At 36.6% G+C, this 22521-nt stretch overlaps 1 protein-coding gene across 1 annotated transcript in view; it reads left to right on the top strand.

The window, feature by feature from the left end:
* CDKAL1 (CDK5 regulatory subunit associated protein 1 like 1) overlaps window positions 1–22521 on the top strand; it is a 732119-nt gene that overhangs the window by 4702 nt on the left and 704896 nt on the right. The window contains 2 exon segments of the mRNA XM_037843927.1: window positions 11489–11663; window positions 12917–13029. Coding sequence (XP_037699855.1) covers window positions 11489–11663; window positions 12917–13029 — 288 coding nt within the window.

Genomic DNA, 22521 nt, shown 5'->3' with positions numbered 1-22521 from the left:
AATTCTAGGTCTACCGATAAATCTTTCAGCTTCTGTGGACTTCAGTTCTTTAAAATAAGAAGCTTAGTAAAGTTCCTTATTTCCCTAATGCTCACGTAATGATATTGTATATGTACAATATACAATATTGTATACAATATACAGCAGTATACCCCTCTTCTCTCCTTCCATTCTATTTCCCTTCAATGTTTCCATACACATTTGTGAAATTTTTTGAAAATAGGGTTTTTAATGTGTCATTCAATTATTCATAATCCTTCAAAAATCTTTAGTAACATTCAAAGGCACTACAACTATATGCTTATATAACTAACCTCATCCCTTCCCTGAATCTCAGACTGAGATGTCCAACTGCCTATTTAGCATCCTTCCTTGAATGTGTAATAGTTTTTTAAACTTAAAAAATAAAAACCAGAACTCGTGATGCTCACCCCACGCCACATACATCCACTACTATACCAGCTCCTCCTAATTTTCCCTATGTCAGTTGAAGGCAGTCCCTGCATTCAAGCTGCTCAGGCCAAAAATCATGGGATCATCCCTGACTCCTTTCTTTCTTTCACCCTAAATCCAGTCTACCAACAAAATCCTATTGGCTCTACCTTCAAATTAAATCTAGAATGTGACTATTTTTTCACTATGTCTATTGTTGAGTGTTCGTGGTCTAAACCAGTATCAGCTCTTGCCTGGATTATTGCAATAGCTAGTTTCTCTGCTTTCTACCTTTAATTCCTGTGATGGTTAAGTTTGGGTGTCATTTTGGCTAGGTTTTGGTGTCCATTTGTTTGGTCAAGCAAGTACTGGCCTGATTGTCAACTCTGAGGACATTTGGTGAACTTAAATCATCAGTAAGTTGATTGCATCTGTGGCTGATTACATCTACAATCTACAACCAACTGAGAAGATTGCCTTCACAATGAAAGAAGTCTCCTCTAATCAGTTGAATGCTTTAAAAGGAGAAGTGAAGATTTCAGCAGTCAGAAGAGAGACTTTCCATCTCTACTTTAGCCAGCTAGCTTCTCCTGGGGAATTCATTGAAAGCCTCCATTGGAGTTGCCAGCTTGCAGCCCGCCTATGGAATTTGGACTTGTGCATCCCTACAGTTGTGTTAGACAATTCTTATTAAAATCACATAATATTTACAGACATCTCTTGTCTGTTCTGTTTACCTAAAGAACCCTGACTAATTCAGTTTCCTAAGAACATTTTCATCATGGAAGCCAGGAGTTCCTTTAAAACCTAAGTTCATCTCAGGCTTCTGATCAAAACTTTCCAGTGGCATTCCATCAGAAGCCAAAATTGCTACAAAATTTGGGAGGACATATCCAGTCTGCCTTTTGTTACGTCTTTGACTGTACTTTCTACTACACTCTCCTCTTCAGCTCCTCTCCAGCCTCACAAGCTTCCTTGCTCTCTCTTATGCCCACCAAACACATTTATCTCAGGGCCTTATTCTTGCCTGCAGTACATTAACTCGAGATACGTGAATGGCTCATTGCCTCAGGCCTTTTAGGACTTTGTTCATATGTCACCAGTGATGCCTTTCTGAGCTCCTATTTAAAATTGCAACCCCCTCCTTGCCACATATGTTTGTATACTTCCTGCCTTGTGTTTTTACCACAGCACTTATCACCTGCTTATATGTCTCAGTTTTTTTTTTTTTTGTCTCTTTCTTTTTGAATATATACCTATGGGAGCAAAGATTTTTGTGTGCTTTGTTCTCTGCTTTATCCCAGGTACGTAGAACTATGTCTAGCACATTGTGTGTTCTCAGTAAATATTTGCTACCATAGGCCAGAGAGTCTAACAGTACAGCCCCGGGCTACTGCCTCTCCTATATCCTCCTCTGTTTCAACTGTACTGACCTTTTATATATTCTTTGACTATGAACTAATTTCTGACTCAGGGACCTTTTCACTTGCTATTTCTCTGCCTGATATCATTTCCCAGATATTTGTATGGCTGCTGCCTAGTTCTTTACTCAAATGACACCTACTCTGAGAAGCCTTTCCTAACTGCCTATCTAAATAACTACACACCGGCCCAATTTCCCCATACTCTCTTACTGAACCCTATCTCTACTTTATGCTTCATTTTTCTTCATAGCACTTATCTACATGATGCCATATATGTAATTATATGTCTGTTTTTTCTCATTACAGTATAATATCCATATGGACAAAGATGTCATCTCCTGTTCACTGTTATGTCTACAAAAACCAGCTCTTAGTTTCATTGATTTTTCTGTTTTCATTTTTATTGATTTCTGCTCCTACTTATTTGGGTTTATTTTTCTTTTTTTCCAGGTTCTTGAGGTGAGAGCTTAAGTTATTGATTTGAAACCTCCTCTTTTCTAATGTATGCATTTAGTGCTATGCGTTTCCCTCTGTGCACTGTTTCAGCTGTGTTCCACAAATTTGAATATATTGTATTTTTATTTTCATTCATTTCAGTGTATTTTTAAATTTTCCTTGAGAGCTCCTCATTAACCCCATAGATTACTTAGAAGTGTGTTAGTTCCCAAGTATTTGGAGATTTTCCTCTTACCTGTTACTGATGTTTAGTTACTTCCATTGCTGTAGTCTGTATAATATCAGTTATGTTAAATTTGTTGAGATTTGTCGTATGGCCTAGAATATGGTCTATCTTGGTCTGTAGTCTCTGGGCACTTAAAAGTATATTCTGCTGTTGTAGAGTGTAGAGTTTTATAAATGTCAGTTAGATCCTGTTGGTTGATGTTGTTGCATTCTTCTATATCTTGCTCATTTTTTATCTAGTTCTAATTGTATCAGCTGTTGAGAGGCAAATGTTGAAGTCTCCAACTGTAATTTTGCATTTATTTATTTCTCCTTTCAATTCTACCAGTTTTTGCTTCACATGTTTACAGCTCTGTTGTTTGGAGCATATACATTTAGGATTGCTGTGTTTTCTTGGTGGATTGATCTGTTTTGTTGTTATGTAATGTCCATCTTTGTCTCTGGTAATTTATTTGCACTGAAGTCTACTTAATCTGATATTAATATAGCCACTTCTGCTTTCCTTTGGTTAATGTTTGCATGATATATCTTTTTCTGTCCTTTCATTTTTCAACTGATTATAGTTGAAGTGAGTTTCTTGTAGACAGTATATAGTTGGCCATGTTTTTTAATCCACTGTACCAACATCTGTCTTAATTGATGTGGACTGTTTACATTTAGGGTAATTACTGAAATGTTAGAGTTTAAATGTACCCTTTTATATTTTCTTTCCTATTTTTTTTTTTTTGTTGTTGTTGTTTTCTTATTCCTGTCATCCTATGGATTAATTGAACATTTTTTAGAATTCCACTTTGATTTACTTATTAGTGTTTTTGAGTGTATCTCTTTGTGTAGCTTTTTTAGTGGTTGCTGTTTGTATTACATTATACATACATAACTCAGAATTTCCTGGTGTTATTATTTTAACAGTTCAGATGACTCTTAGAAATCTTATCTCTCTTTATATCCCTATATACTCCCCTATTTATGATATACCTGTCTTAAATATTTCCTCTACATACATTTAAAAACCACATCAGATAGTGTTATAATTTTTGTCTCAACTGTCAACCATGATTTAGAATACTCAAGAGAAGGAAAGCCTGTTGTATTTACCCATATTCTTGTTTACTGTATTCTTCATTCCTCCCTGATGTTGCATGGTTCCTTCCTTTGTTGTTTCCTTTCTATTTACAGAACTTTCTCTAGCTTTTATTTTATATTAGATCTCATGGTGACAAATTCTTTCTGCTTTCCTTCATATGAGAATGTCTTGATTTCTAATTCATTCTTGAAGGATTTTTGTTAATTAAATTCAGTTTTATTGAAATATATTCACATACCATACAGTCATCCATGGTGTACAATCAACTGTTCACAGTACCATCATATAGTTATGCATTCATCACCAGAACCTATTTCTGAACATTTTCCTTACATCAGAAAGAATCAGAATAAGAATAAAAAATAAAAGTAAAAAAGAACCACCAAATCATCCCCCCATCCCACCCTATTTTTTCATTTAGTTTTTGTCCCCATTTTTCTACTCATCCATCCATACACTAGATAAAGGGAGTGTGATCCACAAGGTTTTCACAATCACACTGTCACCCCTTGTAATCTACATTGTTATACAGTCGTCTACAGGAGTCCAGACTACTGGGTTGGAGTTTGATAGTTTCAGGTATTTACTTCTAGTTATTCCAATAGCTTAAAATGTAAGAGGTATTGTCTATATAGTACACAAGAATGTCCACCAGAGTGACCTCTCGAGTCCATTTGAAATCTCTCAGCCACTGAAACTTTATTTCATTTCATTTTGCATCCCCCTTTTGGTCAAGAAGATATTCTCAATCCCATGATCTGAAGGATATTTTTGCTGGGTGTAAGATTCTGGGTTGACTTTTTTTTTAGTACTTGGAAAATATTGTGCCACTTCCTTCTGACTTCCATGATTTCTGATGAGAAATCTGCTGTCATTTGAATTATACCCACTTCCCTGCCCCCAGGTCCTGTAGGTAAGGTGTTGTTTTTCTGTGGTTGCTTTCAAGATTTTTGTCATCTTTAGTTTTTAGATGTTTACTGATGTGTCTTTTTTTCCTCAATTTTATTGAGATATATTCTCATACCATGCATTCAGATAAAGTGTACAATCAATTGTTCACAGTACCACCAAATAGTTGTGCATCTATCACCAAAATTAATTTTTGAGCATTTTCATTACCACACACACAAAAGTGATAACAATAAAAGTTAAAGTGAAAAAGAACAATTAAAGTAAAAAAGAACACTGGGTGCTTTTTTTTTTTTTTGCCCCCGTTTTTCTACTCATCCATCCATACACTGGACAAAGGGGAATGTGATCCACATGGCTTTCCCAATCACATTGTCACCCCTCATAAGCTACATTTTTATACAATTGTCTTCAAGATTCATGGGTTCTGGGTTGTAGTTTGATAGTTTCAGGAGTCATATTCCATGTTGCCAGGGGTATTTACACCCCTGGGTATCAGATCCCACATTGTGGGGAGGGCAGTGATTTCATCTGCAAAGTTGGCTTAGCTAGAGAGAGAGGGCCACATCTGAGCAACAAAGATGCATTCAGGAGGAGACAGTTAGGCACAATTATAAGCAGGCCTAGCCTCTCCTTTGCAGTACCAGTCTTCCCAAGGTCAAGTCCCATGATTGAGGGCTCAGCCGATCAAACCACTAGTCCCTGATGTCTGTGAGCACATCAGCAACCATCGAGGTGGGGAAGCCCGATACCCCTGCATTCTCCCCTAGCGGTGTTCACATTAGTAGTAGCATATAATATTTCTCTTTTTGTGCCTGGCTTATTTCCCTCAGCATTATGTCTTCAAGGTTCATCCAAGTTGTAATATGTTTCATGACATTGTTCCTTCTTACTGCTGCATAGTATTCCATTGTGTGTATGTACCACATTTTATTTATCCACTCATCTGTTGAAGGATATTTGGGTTGTTTCCATCCTTGGCAATTGTGAATAATGTTGCTATGGACATTGGCATGCAGATATCTGTTTGCGTCACTGCTTTCAGATCTTCCGGGTATATACTGAGAAGTGCAATTGGTGGATTGAAGGGTAACTCTATATCTAGTTTTCTGAGGAACTGCCAGACTGTCTTCCAGAGTGACTGAACCATTATACAGTCCCACCAACAATGAATAAGAGTTCCAGTTTCTCTACATCCTCTCCAGCATTTGTAGTTTCCTGTTTGTTTAATGGCAGCCATTCTAATTGGTGTGAGATGGTGTCTCATTGTAGTCTTAATTTGCATCTCTCTAATAGCTAGTGAAGCTGAACATTTTTTCATGTGTTTCTTGGCCATTTGTATTTCCCCTTCAGAGAACTGTCTCTTCATATCTTTTGCCCGTTTTATAATTGGGCTGTCTGTACTATTGTCACTGAGTTGTAGGATTTCTTTATATATGCACAGTTTCAGTCTTTTGTCAGATACATGGTTTCCAAAAATTTTTTCCTATTGAGTTGGCTGACTCTTCACCTTTTTGACAAATTTCTTTGAGGTACAGAAACTTTTAAGCGTGAGGATTTCCCATTTATCTATTTTATCCTTTGTTGTTTTTGCTTTGGGTGTAAGGTCTAGGAAGTGACCTCCTAATACAAGGTCTTGAAGATGTCTCCATACATTATCTTCTAGGAGTTTTATGGTGCTGCTTTATATTGAGGTCTTTGATCCACTTTGAGTTAATTTTTGTGTATGGTGTGAGGTAGGTGTCTTCTTTCATTCTTTTGGATATGAATATCCAACTCTCCCAGCCCCATTTGTTGAAAAGACTGTTACTTCCCAGTTCAGTGGCTTTGAGGGCCTTATCAGAGATCAGTCAGCCATACATCTGGGGGTCTATCTCCAAATTCTCAGTTTGATTCCATTGATCAATATATCTATCTTTGTGCCAATACCATGCTGTTTTGACTACTATGGCTTTATAGTCAGGGAGTGTAAGTCCTCCCACTTTGTTTTTTAGAGTGTTTTTAGCAATTCGATGCATCTTCCCTTTCCTAATAAATTTGATAACTAGCTTTTCCAAGTCTGCAAAGTAGGTTGTTGGAATTTTGATTGGGATTGCATTGAATCTGTAGATGAGTTTGGGTAGAATTGACATCTTAATGACATTTAGCCTTCCTGTCCATGAACATGGAATATTTTTCCATCTTTTAAGGTCCTTTTCTATTTCTTTTAGTAGAGTTATTTAGTTTTCTTTGTATAGGTCTTTTACATCTTTGGTTAAGTTTATTCCTAGATACTTGATTTTTTTTTAGTTGCTATTGAAAATGGTATCTTTTTCTTGAGTGTCTATTCACTTCTTTCATTTCTAGCCTATAGAGACATTGCTGACTTATGTGCATTAATCTTGTATCCTGCTACTTTGCTAAATTTGTTTATTAGCTCCAGTAGCTGTATCGTCGGTTTCTCAGGGTTTTCCAGATACAAGATCATATCATCTGCAAATAATGACAGTTTTACTTCTTCCTTTCCAATCTGGATGCCTTTTATTTCTTTGTCTTGCCGGATTGCCCTGGCTAGCACTTCTAGCACCGTGTTGAATAACAGTGGTGACAGTGGGCATCCTTGTCTTGTTCCTGATCTTAGGGGGAAGGCTTTCAGTTTCTCACCATTGAGTACTATGCTGGCTGTGGGTTCTTCATATATGCTCTTTATCATATTGAGGAAGTTTCCTTCAATTCCTGCCTTTTGAAGGGTTTTATCAAAAAGGGATGTTGGATTTTGTAGAATGCTTTTTCAGCATCTGTTGAGATGATCATTTGATTTTTCTTTCTTGATTTGTTAATGTGTTGTAATACACTGATTGATTTCCTTATGTTGAACCATCCTTGCATGCCTGGAATGAACCCCACTTGGTCATGGTGTATGGTTTTTTTAATGTGTCTTTGGATTCGATTTGCAGGTATTTTGCTGAGAATTTTTACATTTATATTCATTAGGGAGATTGGCCTGTAGTATTCCTTTTTTGTGGCATCTTTGCCTGGCTTTGGTATTAGATTGATGTTAGCTTCATAAAATGTGTTAGGTAGTGTTCCATTTTCTTCAATGTTTTGAAAGAGTTTAAGTAAGATTGGTGTCGATTCTTTTTGGAAAGTTTGGTAGAATTCCCCTGTGAAGCCATCTGGCCTTGGGAATTTATTTGTGGTAAGTTTTTTGATGACTGATTGGATCTCTTTGCTTGTGATTGGTTGGTTTCTTCTCTGGTCTGTCTAGGTAGTTCATATGTTTCCAGGAAATTGTCCATTTCCTCTACATTATCCAGTTTGTTGGCATACAGTTGTTCATAGTATCCTCTTATAATTTTTTAAATTTCTTCAGGATCTGCAGTAATGTCACCTTTCTCATTCATTATTTAGTTTATATGGGTCTTCTCTTTGATTTTGTCACTCTAGCTAGGGGCTTGTCAATCTTGTTGATCTTCTCAAAGAACCAAATCTTGGTGTTACTTATTTTCTCTATTGTTTTTTTGTTTTCTATGTAATTTATTTTTGCTTTGATCCTTGTTATTTCTTTTCTTCTATGTGGTTTAGATTAGTTTACTGTTTGTTTTCTAGCTTCTTTACTTGCTCCATTAGTTATGTGATTTTAGCTCTTTCTTCCTTTTTGATATACGTGTTCAGTACTATAAACTTCCCCTTCAGTACCGCTTTTGCTGCACCCCATAGGTTTTGGTATGTTGTGTTCTCATTTTCATTCGTTTCTATATATTTAGCAATTTCTCTTGCTATTTCTTCTTTTAACCCACTGATTGTTTAGGAGTGTGTTGTTTAACCTCCAGGTATTTGTGAATTTTCTAATTCTCTGATGGTTATTGACTTCTAATTGTATCCCATTGTGGTCAGAGAATGTGCTTTGAATAATTTCACTTTTTTTAAATTTATTGAGGCTTGTTGTATGTCCCAGCATATGGTCTATTCTGGAGAAAGTTCTGTGAGCACTAGAGAAGAATGTGTATCTTGGTGATTTGGGATGTAATGTTCTGTATATGTCTGTTAAATCAAATTCATTTATCAGATTGTTGAGGTTTTCAATTTCCTTATTGGTCTTCTTTCTGATTTATGTATCTGTAGGAGAGAGTGATGTGTTGAAGTCTCCCACAATTATTGTGGAAACATCAATTGCTTCCTGTAGTTTTGCCAGTGTTTGTCTCATGTATTTTGTGGCACCTTGATTGGGTGCATAAACATTTATGATTATTATTTCTTCTTGTTGAATTGCCCCTTTTATTACCATGTAGTAGCCTTCTTTGTCTCTCGTAAAATCCTTGCATTTTAAGTCTATTTTATTGAGATTAATATTGCTACTCCTGCTTTCTTTTGGCTGTAGCTTGTGTGAAATATTTTTTTTCCATCCTTTGACTTTCAATTTCTTTGTGTCCGTGTGTGTAAGATGAGTCTCTTATATGCAATATATTGATGGTTCATATTTTTTTGATCCATTCTGCCAGTCTGTATCTTTTGATTGGGAAGTTTAATCCATTTACATTCAACGTTATTATTGTGAAGGCATTTCTTGAATCAGCCATCCTATCCTTTGGTTTATGTTTGTCTGATATATTTTTTAGATGTTTGCTGATGTGTCTTTAGTGTGGATTTCTCTGGGCTTATTCTTTCTTTTTTTTAAAGTAAAAAAAAATCACTGGGTGCTTTTTTTTTTTTCTTTGCCCCCGCTTTTCTTCTCATCCATCCATACACTGGACAAAGGGGAGTGTGATCCACATGGCTTTCTCTGGGCTTATTCTTGTTTGGGTTTCACTCTGTTTCCCAAATTGGTAGGTTTATGTGTCTTGCCAAATTTCAGAAATTTTCAGCCATTATTTCTTCAAGTATTTTTTCAGCTCCATCTTTTTTCTCCTCTTCTGGCACTCCTATGATACCTTGTTAGTTCTTTTGATATACTCCCACAGGTTTCCAAGGCATTTTTTTTCTTTTTTCAGTCTAGGTCTCTGTTGTTTAGGTGAGAAATTCTATTTTTCTATCTTCCAGTTCACCATTTTTTTAACCCTCTGTCCCCTGCATTCTGCCTTTGATCTCATACATTACTTTTTATTTCACCATTATATGTTTTAGTTCTAAAATTTCCATTTAGTTCTTCTTTATATCTTCTATTTCTTTGTTATTTCCCACCTAAGACTTTCTTTCTTTTTTTTTATTTGCTTCAAGTGATTTTCTTAACTGCCTATTTTAGCACTTTTATCATGGAATTTTGAAATCTTTGTCAGATAATTCTAACATTTCTGTCATTTCAGTGTTGCCATATGTTGATTGTCTTTTTTTCATTCACTATATCATCTTTCTGGTTCTTGGTAGCATGAGTGATTTTCATTTGAAACCTGGACAATTTCATATGTTTTGTGATCCTGGGTCTTGTTTAAGCTTTCTGTTTAGCTGACTTGCTTTGACACTGCTCCAAGAGAGGAAGTGGGTGGGAGATGTTTTGTTTTGTTTTGTTTTGTTTTTTCACTTTACTGCCAGGTGGAGGTTGAAGTCCACATTCCCCCTTGGGCTCCCTTGATACCTAATGGGTGTTGCTGTGTGGTGGTGGGATTTCAAGTTCCCCATGTGGTCTTCACTGACACTGTCATGGGGATAGCCTCGTTGGTGCTTGGTGTGGTGAAACTTCTGATTTTCCAGTAGGCCTCTGATGACACCAACCTGTACATAGAGGGAAGGGAGCCTCATTACTGTCAGGTGGGGGTGAAAGTCCACGCTCCCCACTTGGTCTCCATTGATGCTGCAGAGGAAAGGGGGTTGTTACCATCTAGCTGGGATGAAAGTCCTGGCTTCTTTCTCTGATTACCTCTTGGTGGTGGGATATTGGGACACCATGTTATTGCAAGAGTGGAAGTCTAGGTTTACCATGAGGTCTTTGTTGCTTGGCTGGGGGTAGGATCACAGTTTTTTTCTGTGGTGTTTGTTGCAGTAGAGCAGTTATTATCTAAAAGTTCTGTTTTTCTATGTTGCCTCTTTCCTGGTCCTTTGGCTAGACAGAGCAGGCTTTTGTTGGGGCTTTTTAAAAATCTGCGTCCATTGCCAGTTCTGGGTTGCTGGCTTTTTCAGCTCTGATGTATGGTATACAAGGCAAAAAGAAAACCCTGGGAACTCACCACTGCATTATTCCTCAGGTTCTGAGGTTCCTAGCCATTCTGCTACCTTCTTTTCACCTTTTAGAGTCCTCTTAAGTTTGTTGTATATATAATGTCCAGAGCTTTTAGTTGTACTTGGCAAGAGAGATGGGGAAAAGTACACGTACTCCATCTTCCTGGAAGCCATGTTTAATTTTTTTTTTAAATTATGGAAACTTTGAACATTCAGAAAAGTTAGAATAGAACAGAACAATGAACACTTACATACCTATTTCCTAGATTTAAGAATTGAGTTTTCCCATATATCATAATCTATTTTTTCTTAAGTATTGAAAGTAAATAATAGATATCAAGACATTTCACTTCTAAATACTTGAAGATTTTTTCCAACATAAGGACAATATCAATACTGTATATCTAATGATGTATAGTAATTCTCTAGTATTATCTAATATTCAGTTTATATTATAACTTCTCTCATTGTTCCCAAAATATCTTACAGCGTTTGGAGAAAGTAAGATCCAACCAAGGAAATGACTTGCATTTATTATGCCTTTTAAGTCTGTTTTACTCTTGAATGGTTCTTTCCTTGCATTTTCCCCATGCTATTGATTTCTTGAAGAAACGGGGCCAATTGTACCATGGAACGTTCCACCATCTGGGTTTGATTGTATCCCTGTGTTTCTTTGTCTCCTCTATTTTCTGTAATCTCTCGTTAGATCTGAAGTTTTAATTAGATTCACATCTAGCAGGAATATTTCATAGGCAATGCTATTGTGTCAAGCACATTTCCTGAGAGGCTCATAAGCTTGTGTTATTTTTAATTTTTTGTGTGATAGAGAAGATGCCTTCTGCATCCTGTGATACACTACTGGATGACATAGAAGATATTGTGTCACAGGAGGATTCAAAGCCACAAGATAGGCATTTTGCAAGAAAGCATGTTGTTCCAAAGGTGCGAAGGCGAAATACCCAAAAATATTTGCAAGAGGAAGACACTCCACCAAGTTATAGGTAAGCTTTTTCCCTTCTAATTACATTCATCTTCGTATCAGAGTTTGAGAAGCTGGCAGTTTGGGTAAATACACACACATACACAAAACGTATCTCTTTTTTTAAATATGTAGATTTGTTTTAAATACGTATAGATTTGTTTTAAATTTGGCAAGGTTAATTGGTTGAAAATGAAAAAGATGCCAGATTGGATGTTTCTTGAAGGTAGAGCCTAAGCCCAGTATTTGGTACAAAGTAGATCTCTAGGATCTCTTGGATAATACTGTAGTTGGTATATAATTCTTTGTTACTTTCAAGTTAAACTTTTAGTGACATTTGTGATTCTTATGAGACAGTGTGGTTTGCACATTTAATTTTTGTTAGCAAATTTACAGATACTTCTGAATCAGCTACTATGGACAAGGCACTGGGCACAAGTAAATTATGCCTTGTTTACACTGCCATGGTAGGTTTCTGGCTTAGTGAAATTCTAGCCAGAAAGAATTAGGCAGTTACAGAGTTTTTGTCAGCCAAATTTGTCTGTTTAGTAAATTGTCGATAGTTTTAATATACTTGGTTATTTTGTTTGGAACGTGAAGTTTTAAAAATCTCTGAATTTAAAATTTGGTTGTATTTTAATGATTGAAGTTTATCAGATTTGTTCTGTACATGTCCTTAAAGTAATATCTATTTACCAACTTACTAGGGTAATCTGAGTAGAAAGCCATTTTTTCCCTTCAAAATATAATTTTATTTTTAGAATTCTGTATGTATATATAGAGTAATTCTAATAGTGTGAAGCCTCAGGGTTGATGGTTTTTCATTTTGATTCAATTGTTTATATCTGTAAATCATAAAATAAAGAATGCAGCCAGTGTATTTCACCAGATGTACTGGATTTTTCTTTCTTAATTTGGGGCTGCTGCTAGCACCATTTTCTCTGCTACAGTTATTTGTATGTGCTTTTCTAGGAGTTGAATTTAGTGTTAGTACTGTAGTAGTGCTGTATTAAAATACAATTTGGAGAAAAAAGGAGATATTTTTTAAGTAGAGAGTCTTACCTTAGAATTCTGTGGTTATTTTATATTGATTTTAGACTTTTGCTGTAACTAATGATTGTAGATTAAGTTGGTACACTTAATGAAAAGCTTGTGAATGGATTGCAATGAGTGTGGGTTTTTTGCTTAATATTCCCAGAAATCATTTAGTGGCTTTTAATTTTGAAGGCGCTTAATGAGACTCACTTTTTTTTTTTTTAATTAATCGTTTAACAGCACTATTCCAGGCATACAGAAAATTTGGATACGAACATGGGGTTGTTCTCATAATAATTCAGATGGAGAATATATGGCTGGACAGCTAGCTGCTTATGGATATAAAATTACAGGTAATGATATCTGTATTTTAAGTTTTTCAGATTTGAGTTGGTTAGGGTTATATATTCTAGCTTTAGGAGTTAGAGGATATTTTAGCATAACTCCAGTGATTTTAAGGTAAAATAAAAGGATAGGTATTATACACTGCATAGATAACTGTGGATATTATATACTTTTTTAAAAAAAAGTAACTTTTTATTTTGAAATAAGTTCAAACTTACAGAACAGTAGTAAAGTATGGAGAATTTCCATGTACCCTTCACCCAGCTTTCCCTAATATTAATATCCTACATAATGGTGTGGCACCTATTGACATTGGTGCAGTACTATCAACTAAACTGCTAAACTAAATTTACTATGCTGTAGCTGGAGAACTTTATAAAAAAAAAAATTTAACCAGTTTTTCCACTAATATAATTTTTTCTTACAGGATTCCATGTAGGATCCCATGTTACATTTAGTTGTCATGAATTCTTAGTCTCTTCCAAGATATGACAGTTGCTTGTTTTTTTTCTTGTCATTTATGACCTTGACAGTTTTTTAGAATGTCCCTCAATTTGGGTTTATCTGATATTTTCTCATGATTAGAATAAGGTCGTGCATTTTTGGCAGATCACAGGAGTGATAATATGTCCTTCTTAGTACACATTATCAGGAGTTTCATGATGTCAATATGTCCTATTACTGATGTGCTAACCCTTGTCTGCCAGGTTGTCCACAGTAAAGCTATTGTTTTTCTCATTGTAACTAATAAATATCCTGTTTATCTTCAACCTTTTGCCTACTAATTTTAGTATCAGTTGGTGGATCTTTTCTGTAACAATTATTACAGTGTTGTTTACTTAATGGTGATTTTCTGTTTTCTTCTTTCCTTCTACATTTATTAATTGGAATTCTTCTGTGAGGAAGAGCTGTCTTTTCTCTCCCATTTACCTTATTTATGTCAGTATGGACTCATGGACATTTATTTTATTCTGTGGGTTGCAGTCCAATACTATCACTGTTTTCTTGGTTAAATTTTTCTATCTTCGGCCGTTAGTAGCTCTTTTGTCCTTTCAACATGCCCCCATCCTGTTTTGAACACTTCCTTATTTTCTGGCATCTTAAAATGTTCTAGTGTCAACTTACATTTTCCCTGTCCCAGCCACGGAGGCTTCCACTTTTCCAAGGAGCCCTGATTTCTTTCACTAGGAGGATGGTGTTTTGAAGAGGTATGCTCATTGCAACTGTGAGATGTCAGTGCTTCTAGGCCCTCTCAGTAGACAAAGCTAGGAAATATGTTGGTATACTAACTGACATGTACACACACACCTATGTCTTTTTCTGTCATCTATCTGTATATATATATATATGAAATAGTACTGTAACTTAAATGCTTTATGATGGGTACTGACCTTTACGTATGTTATCTTGTTTAGTCCTTGTGATTAGAGGAAATGTTGGTATCTTTACCTTTAGACATACAGGTAGCAAGTTGCTTTCACTCTAAAACATTGTTCCTAACCACTATTCTATAGATCACAATTGACTTTGTGTGTATCATTGGCAAATCCTGGCTACAGGATAGCACATAAGGACTAGAGAGAATTGGAAACTTATTCCTTCCATAGCATTGCTTTCTTTAGTAACTAAAATGTCATGTCATTAACTCTGTTCTTTTGATAAATTATTCTTTAGACAGAAAAATTGTTTTTAATATTTTAGTCCTTTATATTTGAAACATTCAAAATATGCTTTCAGAATTGCTTCTCTCTATTAATTAGTAATTTTAATATGATTGAGCCAGGGTTTGCTGTAACACATTCTGATGATGCGGTTTGACTATTAGCAAATAGCCTTTAAAGTAATTTCCTAAAACATTAAAAAAAAATTCATAGCTTGACTTTTCCTGGGTGATATTAAATATCAAACACATTTAAATCTAAATTTTAGTCCATTAGCAGTTTGTATAAAAGTATTCCATACAAAGTAATAGTCCTGATGTGTTTACACATGAACATTAAGCTTTGTTATACACACCTAACTTTGGTTTCTTATTTGGCAGTGGTAAAAAGGGGGAATTAAGGAACTAGTCACTTAAATATGGAATTTATTTTTCTTAGTGCAGTGTATTACTTTTATATACTTGCTTTACTTATTTGTGTTCGTATTAATTTTATATACTGTTGATTCTCCTCTCTTTAGCAATTCATAGTCAGTTTTTTTTTTTTTTTTTTTTTTTAATAATCATTTTATTGAGATACATTCACATACCACGCAGTCATACAAAACAAATTGTACTTTCGATTGTTTACAGTACCATTACATAGTTGTACATTCATCACCTAAATCAATCCCTGACACCTTCATTAGCACACACACAAAAATAACAAGAATAATAATTAGAGTGAAAAAGAGCAATTGAAGTAAAAAAGAACACTAGGTACCTTTGTCTGTTTGTTTGCTTCCCCTACTTTTCTACACATCGATCCATAAACTAGACAAAGTGGAGTTTGGTCCTTATGGCATTCCCAATCCCACTGTCACCCCTCATAAGCTACATTTTTATACAACTGTCTTCGAGATTCATGGGTTCTGGGTTGTAGTTTAATAGTTTCAGGTATCCACCACCAGCTACCCCAATTCTTTAGAACCTAAAAAAGGTTGTCTAAAGTGTGCGTAAGAGTGCCCACCAGAGTGATCTCTCGGCTCGTTTTGGAATCTCTCTGCCACTGAAGCTTATTTCATTTCCTTTCACATCCCCCTTTTGGTCAAGAAGATGTTCTCCATCCCACGATGCCGGGTCTACATTCCTCCCCGGGAGTCATATTCCACGTTGCCAGGGAGATTCACTTCCCTGGGTGTCTGATCCCACGTAGGGGGGAGGGCAGTGATTTCACCTTTCAAGTTGGCTTAGCCAGAGAGAGAGGGCCACATCTGAGCAACAAAGAGGCATTCAGGAGGAGACTCTTAGGCACAAATACAGGGAGGCCTAGCCTCTCCTTTGCAGCAACCGTCTTCCCAAGGGTAAAACTTATGGTAGAGGGCTCAACCCATCAAACCACCAGTCCCCTATGTCTGTGGTCATGTTAGCAACCATGGTGGTGGGGTAGGCGAATACCCCTGCATTCTCCACAGGCTCCTCAAGGGGGCACTACATCGTTTTTTTTTTTTTTTTTTTTTTCCTTGTTTGTCTTTTTTCTTTTTTTTTTTTTTTTAACTTTCCCTTCTTTTTTCAAATCAACTGTATGAAAAAAAAAGTTAAAAAGAAAACAAACATACAATAAAAGAACATTTCAAAGAGACCATAGCAAGGGAGTAAGAAAAAGACAACTAACCTAAGATAACTGCTTAACTTCCAACATGTTCCTACTTTACCCCAAGAAAGTTACATACTATAGCAACATTTCAGTGAACTTGTTCCTACTACATCCATCAGAAATTAACAGACCATAGTCATTTCTGGGCATCCCCAGAACGTTAAATAGCTTATCTGTTCTTCTTGGATTATTGTTCCCCCTTCCTTAATTGCTCTCTACTGCTAGTTCCCCTACATTCTACATTATAAACCATTTGTTTTACATTTTTCAAAGTTCACATTAGTGGTAGCATATAATATTTCTCTTTTTGTGCCTGGCTTATTTCGCTCAGCATTATGTCTTCAAGGTTCATCCATGTTGTCATATGTTTCACCAGATCGTTCCTTCTTACTGCCGCGTAGTATTCCATCGTGTGTATATACCACATTTTATTTGTCCACTCATCTGTTGATGGACATTTGGGTTGTTTCCATCTCTTGGCAATTGTGAATAATGCTGCTATGAACATTGGCGTGCAGATATCTGTTCGTGTCACTGCTTTCCGATCTTCCGGGTATATCCCGAGAAGTGCAATCGCTGGATCGAATGGTAGCTCTATCTCTAGTTTTCTAAGGAACTGCCAGACTGACTTCCAGAGTGGCTGAACCATTATACAGTCCCACCAACAATGAATAAGAGTTCCAATTTCTCCACATCCCCTCCAGCATTTGTAGTTTCCTGTTTGTTTAATGGCAGCCATTCTAACCGGTGTTAGATGGTATCTCATTGTGGTCTTAATTTGCATCTCTCTAATAGCTAGTGAAGCTGAACATTTTTTCATGTGTTTCTTGGCCATTTGTATTTCCTCTTCAGAGAACTGTCTTTTCATATCTTTTGCCCATTTTATAATTGGGCTGTCTGTACTATTGTCATTGAGTTGTAGGATTTCTTTGTATATGCAAGATATCAGTCTTTTGTCAGATACATGGTTTCCAAAAATTTTTTCCCATTGAGTTGGCTGCCTCTTTACCTTTTTGAGAAATTCCTTTGAGGTGCAGAAACTTCTAAGCTTGAGGAGTTCCCATTTATCTATTTTCTCTTTTGTTGCTTGTGCTTTGGGTGTAAAGTCTAGGAAGTGGCCTCCTAATACAAGGTCTTGAAGATGTTTTCCTACATTATCTTCTAGGAGTTTAATGGTACTTTCTTTTATATTGAGATCTTTGGTCCATTTTGAGTTAATTTTTGTGTAGGGGGTGAGGTAGGGGTCCTCTTTCATTCTTTTGGATATGGATATCCAACTCTCCCAGCCCCATTTGTTGAAAAGACCATTATGGCTCAGTTCGGTGACTTTGGGGGCCTTATCAAAGATCAGTCGGCCATAGATCTGAGGGTCTATCTCTGAATTCTCAATTCGATTCCATTGATCTATATGTCTATCTTTGTGCCAGTACCATGCTGTTTTGGCAACTGTGGCTTTATAATAAGCTTCAAAGTCAGGGAGTGTAAGTCCTCCCACTTCGTTTTTCTTTTTTAAAGTGTCTTTAGCAATTCGAGGCATCTTCCCTTTCCAAATAAATTTGATAACTAGCTTTTCCAAGTCTGCAAAGTAGGTTGTTGGAATTTTGATTGGGATTGCATTGAATCTGTAGATGAGTTTGGGTAGAATTGACATCTTAATGACATTTAGCCTTCCTATCCATGAACATGGAATATTTTTCCATCTTTTAAGGTCCCCTTCTATTTCTTTTAGTAGAGTTATGTAGTTTTCTTTGTATAGGTCTTTTACATCTTTGGTTAAGTTTATTCCTAGGTACTTGATTTTTTTAGTTGCTATTGAAAATGGTATCTTTTTCTTGAGTGTCTCTTCAGTTTGTTCATTTCTAGCATATAGAAACATTACTGACTTATGTGCATTAATCTTGTATCCCGCTACTTTGCTAAATTTGTTTATTAGCTCTAGTAGGTGTATCGTTGATTTCTCAGGGTTTTCTAGATATAAGATCATATCATCTGCAAACAATGACAGTTTTACTTCTTCTTTTCCAATTTGGATGCCTTTTATTTCTTTGTCTTGCCGGATTGCCCTGGCTAGCACTTCCAGCACAATGTTGAATAACAGTGGTGACAGCGGGCATCCTTGTCTTGTTCCTGATCTTAGAGGGAAGGCTTTCAGTCTCTCACCATTGAGTACTATGCTGGCTGTGGGTTTTTCATATATGCTCTTTATCATGTTGAGGAAGTTTCCTTCAATTCCTACCTTTTGAAGTGTTTTTATCAAAAAGGGATGTTGGATTTTGTCAAATGCTTTTTCAGCATCTATTGAGATGATCAATTGATTTTTCCCTTTCGAGTTTTTAATGTGTTGTAATACATTGATTGTTTTTCTTATGTTGAACCATCCTTGCATGCCTGGAATGAACCCCACTTGGTCATGGTGTATGATTTTTTTAATGTGTCTTTGGATTCGATTTGCAAGTATTTTGTTGAGGATTTTTGCATCTATATTCATTAGGGAGATTGGCCGGTAGTTTTCCTTTTTTGTAGCATCTTTGCCTGGTTTTGGTATTAGATTGATGTTAGCTTCATAAAATGAATTAGGTAGTGTTCCATTTTTTTCAATGTTTTGAAAGAGTTTGAGTAAGATTGGTGTCAGTTCTTTCTGGAAAGTTTGGTAGAATTCCCCTGTGAAGCCATCTGGCCCTGGGCATTTATTTGTGGGAAGATTTTTGATGACTGATTGGATCTCTTTGCTTGTGATGGGTTGGTTGAGGTCTTCTATTTCTTCTCTGGTCAGTCTAGGTTGTTCATATGTTTCCAGGAAATTGTCCATTTCTTCTACATTATCCAGTTTGTTGCCATACAGTTGTTCATAATATCCTCTTATAATTTTTTTAATTTCTTCAGGATCTGCAGTTATGTCACCTTTTTCATTCATTATTTTGTTTATATGGGTCTTCTCTCTTTTTGATTTTGTCAGTCTAGCTAGGGGCTTGTCAATCTTGTTGATCTTCTCAAAGAACCAACTTTTGGTGATATTTATCCTTTCTATTGTTTTTTTGTTCTCTATGTCATTTATTTCTGCTTTAATCCTTGTTATTTCTTTTCTTGTACTTGGTTTAGGATTGGTTTGCTGTTCATTTTCTAGCTTCTTCAGTTGATCCATTAGTTCTTTGATTTTGGCTCTTTCTTCCTTTTTAATATATGCGTTTAGTGCTATAAATTTCCCCCTTAGCACTGCTTTTGCTGCATCCCATAGGTTTTGGTATGTTGTGTTCTCATTTTCATTCGTCTCTATATATTTAGCAATTTCTCTTGCTATTTCTTCTTTAACCCACTGATTGTTTAGGAGTGTGTTGTTTAACCTCCAGGTATTTGTGAATTTTCTAAGTCTCTGATGGTTATTGACTTCTAATTGTATTCCATTGTGGTCAGAGAATGTGCTTTGAATAATTTCAATCTTTTTAAATTTATTGAGGCTTGTTTTATGTCCCAGCATATGATCTATTCTGGAGAAAGTTCCGTGAGCACTAGAAAAGTATGTGTATCCTGTTGATTTGGGATGTAATGTCCTGTAGATGTCTGTTAAATCTAATTCATTTATCAGATTGTTTAGGTTTTCAATTTCCTTATTGGTCTTCTGTCTGGTTGATCTATCTATAGGAGAGAGTGATGTGTTGAAGTCTCCCACAATTATTGTGGAAACATCAATTGCTTCCTTTAGTTTTGCCAATGTTTCTCTCATGTATTTTGTGGCACCTTGATTGGGTGCATAGACATTTACGATTGTTATTTCTTCTTGCTGAATTGCCCCTTTTATTAGTATGTAGTGGCCTTCTTTGTCTCTCAAAACATCCCTGCATTTGAAGTCTATTTTATCTGAGATTAATATTGCTACACCTGCTTTCTTTTGGCTGTAGCTTGCATGAAATATTTTTTTCCATCCTTTCACTTTCAGTTTCTTTGTGTCCCTGTGTCTAAGATGAGTCTCTTGTATGCAACATATTGATGGTTCATTTTTTTTGATCCATTCTGTGAATCTATATCTTTTAATTGGGGAGTTTAATCCATTTACATTCAACGTTAAAACCGTGAAGGCATTTCTTGAATCGGCCATCTTATCCTTTGGATTATGTTTGCCATATTTTTCCCTCTCTCTATTAATATCCTTTATTGTACCCATACCGAATCTCTTTAGTACTGAACCTTTCTCCAAGTCTCTCTGTCCTGTCTTTGTTTCTCTGTCTGTAGGGCTCCCTTTAGTATCTCCAGTAGGGCAGGTCTCTTGTTAGCAAATTCTCTCAGCATTTCTTTGTCTGTGAAAAATTTAAGCTCTCCCTCAAATTTGAAGGAGAGCTTTGCTGGATAAAGTATTCTTGGCTGGAAATTCCTCTCACTCAGAATTTTAAATATATCGTGCCACTGCCTTCTTGCCTCCATGGTGGCTGCTGAGTAGTCACTACTTAGTCTTATGCTGTTTCCTTTGTATGTGGTGAATTGCTTTTCTCTTGCTGCTTTCAGAACTTGCTCCTTCTCTTCTATGTTTGACAGTGTGATCAGTATATGTCTCGGAGTGGGTTTTTTTTGGATTTATTCTATTTGGAGTTCGCTGAGCATTTATGATTTGTGTATTTATGTTGTTTAGAAGATTTGGGAAGTTTTCCCCAACAATTTCTTTGAATACTCTTCCTAGACCTTTACCCTTTTCTTCCCCTTCTGGGACACCAATGAGTCTTATATTCAGACGTTTCATTTTATCTATCATATCCCTGAGGTCCATTTCGAGTTTTTCAATTTTTTTCCCCATTCTTTCTTTTATGTTTTCATTTTCCATTCTGTCATCTTCCAGGTCACTGATTCGTTGTTCAACTTCCTCTAGTCTTGTACTATGAGTGTCCAGAATCTTTTTAATTTGGTCAACCGTTTCTTTAATTTCCATAAGATCATCCATTTTTTTATTTAGTCTTGCAATGTCTTCTTTATGCTCTTCTAGGGTCTTCTTGATTTCCTTCATATCCCGTACTAGGGTCTCATTGTTCATCTTTAGTTCTTTGAGTAGCTGCTCTAGGTGTGTCTCTTCTGGTCTTTTGATTTGGGTGCTTGGGCTTGGGTTATCCATATCATCTGGTTTTTTCATATGCTTTATAATTTTCTGTTGTTTTTGGCCTCGTGGCATTTGCTGACCTTGATAGGGTTCTTTTAGGGTTTGTAGACCAGTTGAAGTCCTTATCTCTAATTTATCAGATCTACAGCTTCGTGGAGTACACTTTCTCTAACTAACCAGCAGGTGGCGTCCACGAGACACCTGTTCTCCACAAGCCAGATCTCCCCTGCTTAGCCTTTTTGGTGAGTGGGGGAGTGAGTCTTGTGGGGCCCAATTGGTGTCCCAAGCTTGCGTGTGTAGTTGGTGTTGCCTGCCCTGTATGTGGGGCGTGTTTCTGGGCAGTCGGGGAGGGGGGGTGGCCCTAACAATCAAATCTCCCTGATGATCCTAGAGTTTTAAAGCTACTGCAATAGTCTAATCCTTCAGTTCAGTCCTGCCACAGTTTGTCTCTGCCACTGACCCACAAGTCTTTGGTATTGGCGTATGGCTCCTGAGACTTGCAAGTGGGCCCCTCTTCCAGGCTGTGCACCCCGGGTCCTCTGTTGAGGGATGACTGTGCTATGTCGCAGGTGAGTGCCGTCCCCCCAGGGCAGTTCTGGGCTGCTGGGCTGTGTTGGGAGGCTCCCAGTCTGCTCAAATGATGGCTGAATGGGGCTCTGTTAATTCACACTGCTCCCCCTTCCCAGCTCTGGGACATTCAGCTGAGGTTGCAGGGAAGGCTAATGTCCACGCCCAGTTTTGTGGTGTGTGCCTGTTATTTGAAGCACTTCCGTCACACTGGGTTGTCTGGGGCAGCTCTGGGCTATGGGGCTGGCGATGGGCAGGAGTTTTTCCTGTCCACCAGGATGGTGGCTGTGAGCGGACACCCCCCTTTTCTTGGGAAGTTGTGTTGTTTAGTGAATTTTCTCAGCCACTGGATTATTGCCTTTTGTCTCAGAGCTCTCTTAGTTCTGCTCTTGACTTGAGGTGCCCAAATTTCAATTCTTTGAAGCTTTCTGTATTGAGCTTCTTAGAGTAATTGTTTTAGAAAAAGCAAAAAGGATTTAAAAAAAAATAAATAAATAAAAAAAAAACGGCCCTCCTCAGAGATCTAATGGGTTATTGAAATGCTAATAGACAAAGCA

Source organism: Choloepus didactylus, chromosome 7 (assembly GCF_015220235.1).
Source record: "Choloepus didactylus isolate mChoDid1 chromosome 7, mChoDid1.pri, whole genome shotgun sequence".
Classification (NCBI taxonomy): Eukaryota; Metazoa; Chordata; class Mammalia; order Pilosa; family Megalonychidae; genus Choloepus; species Choloepus didactylus.
Note: the sequence above shows the minus strand (reverse complement) of the source record. Positions and strands in the feature narration are given on the sequence as shown.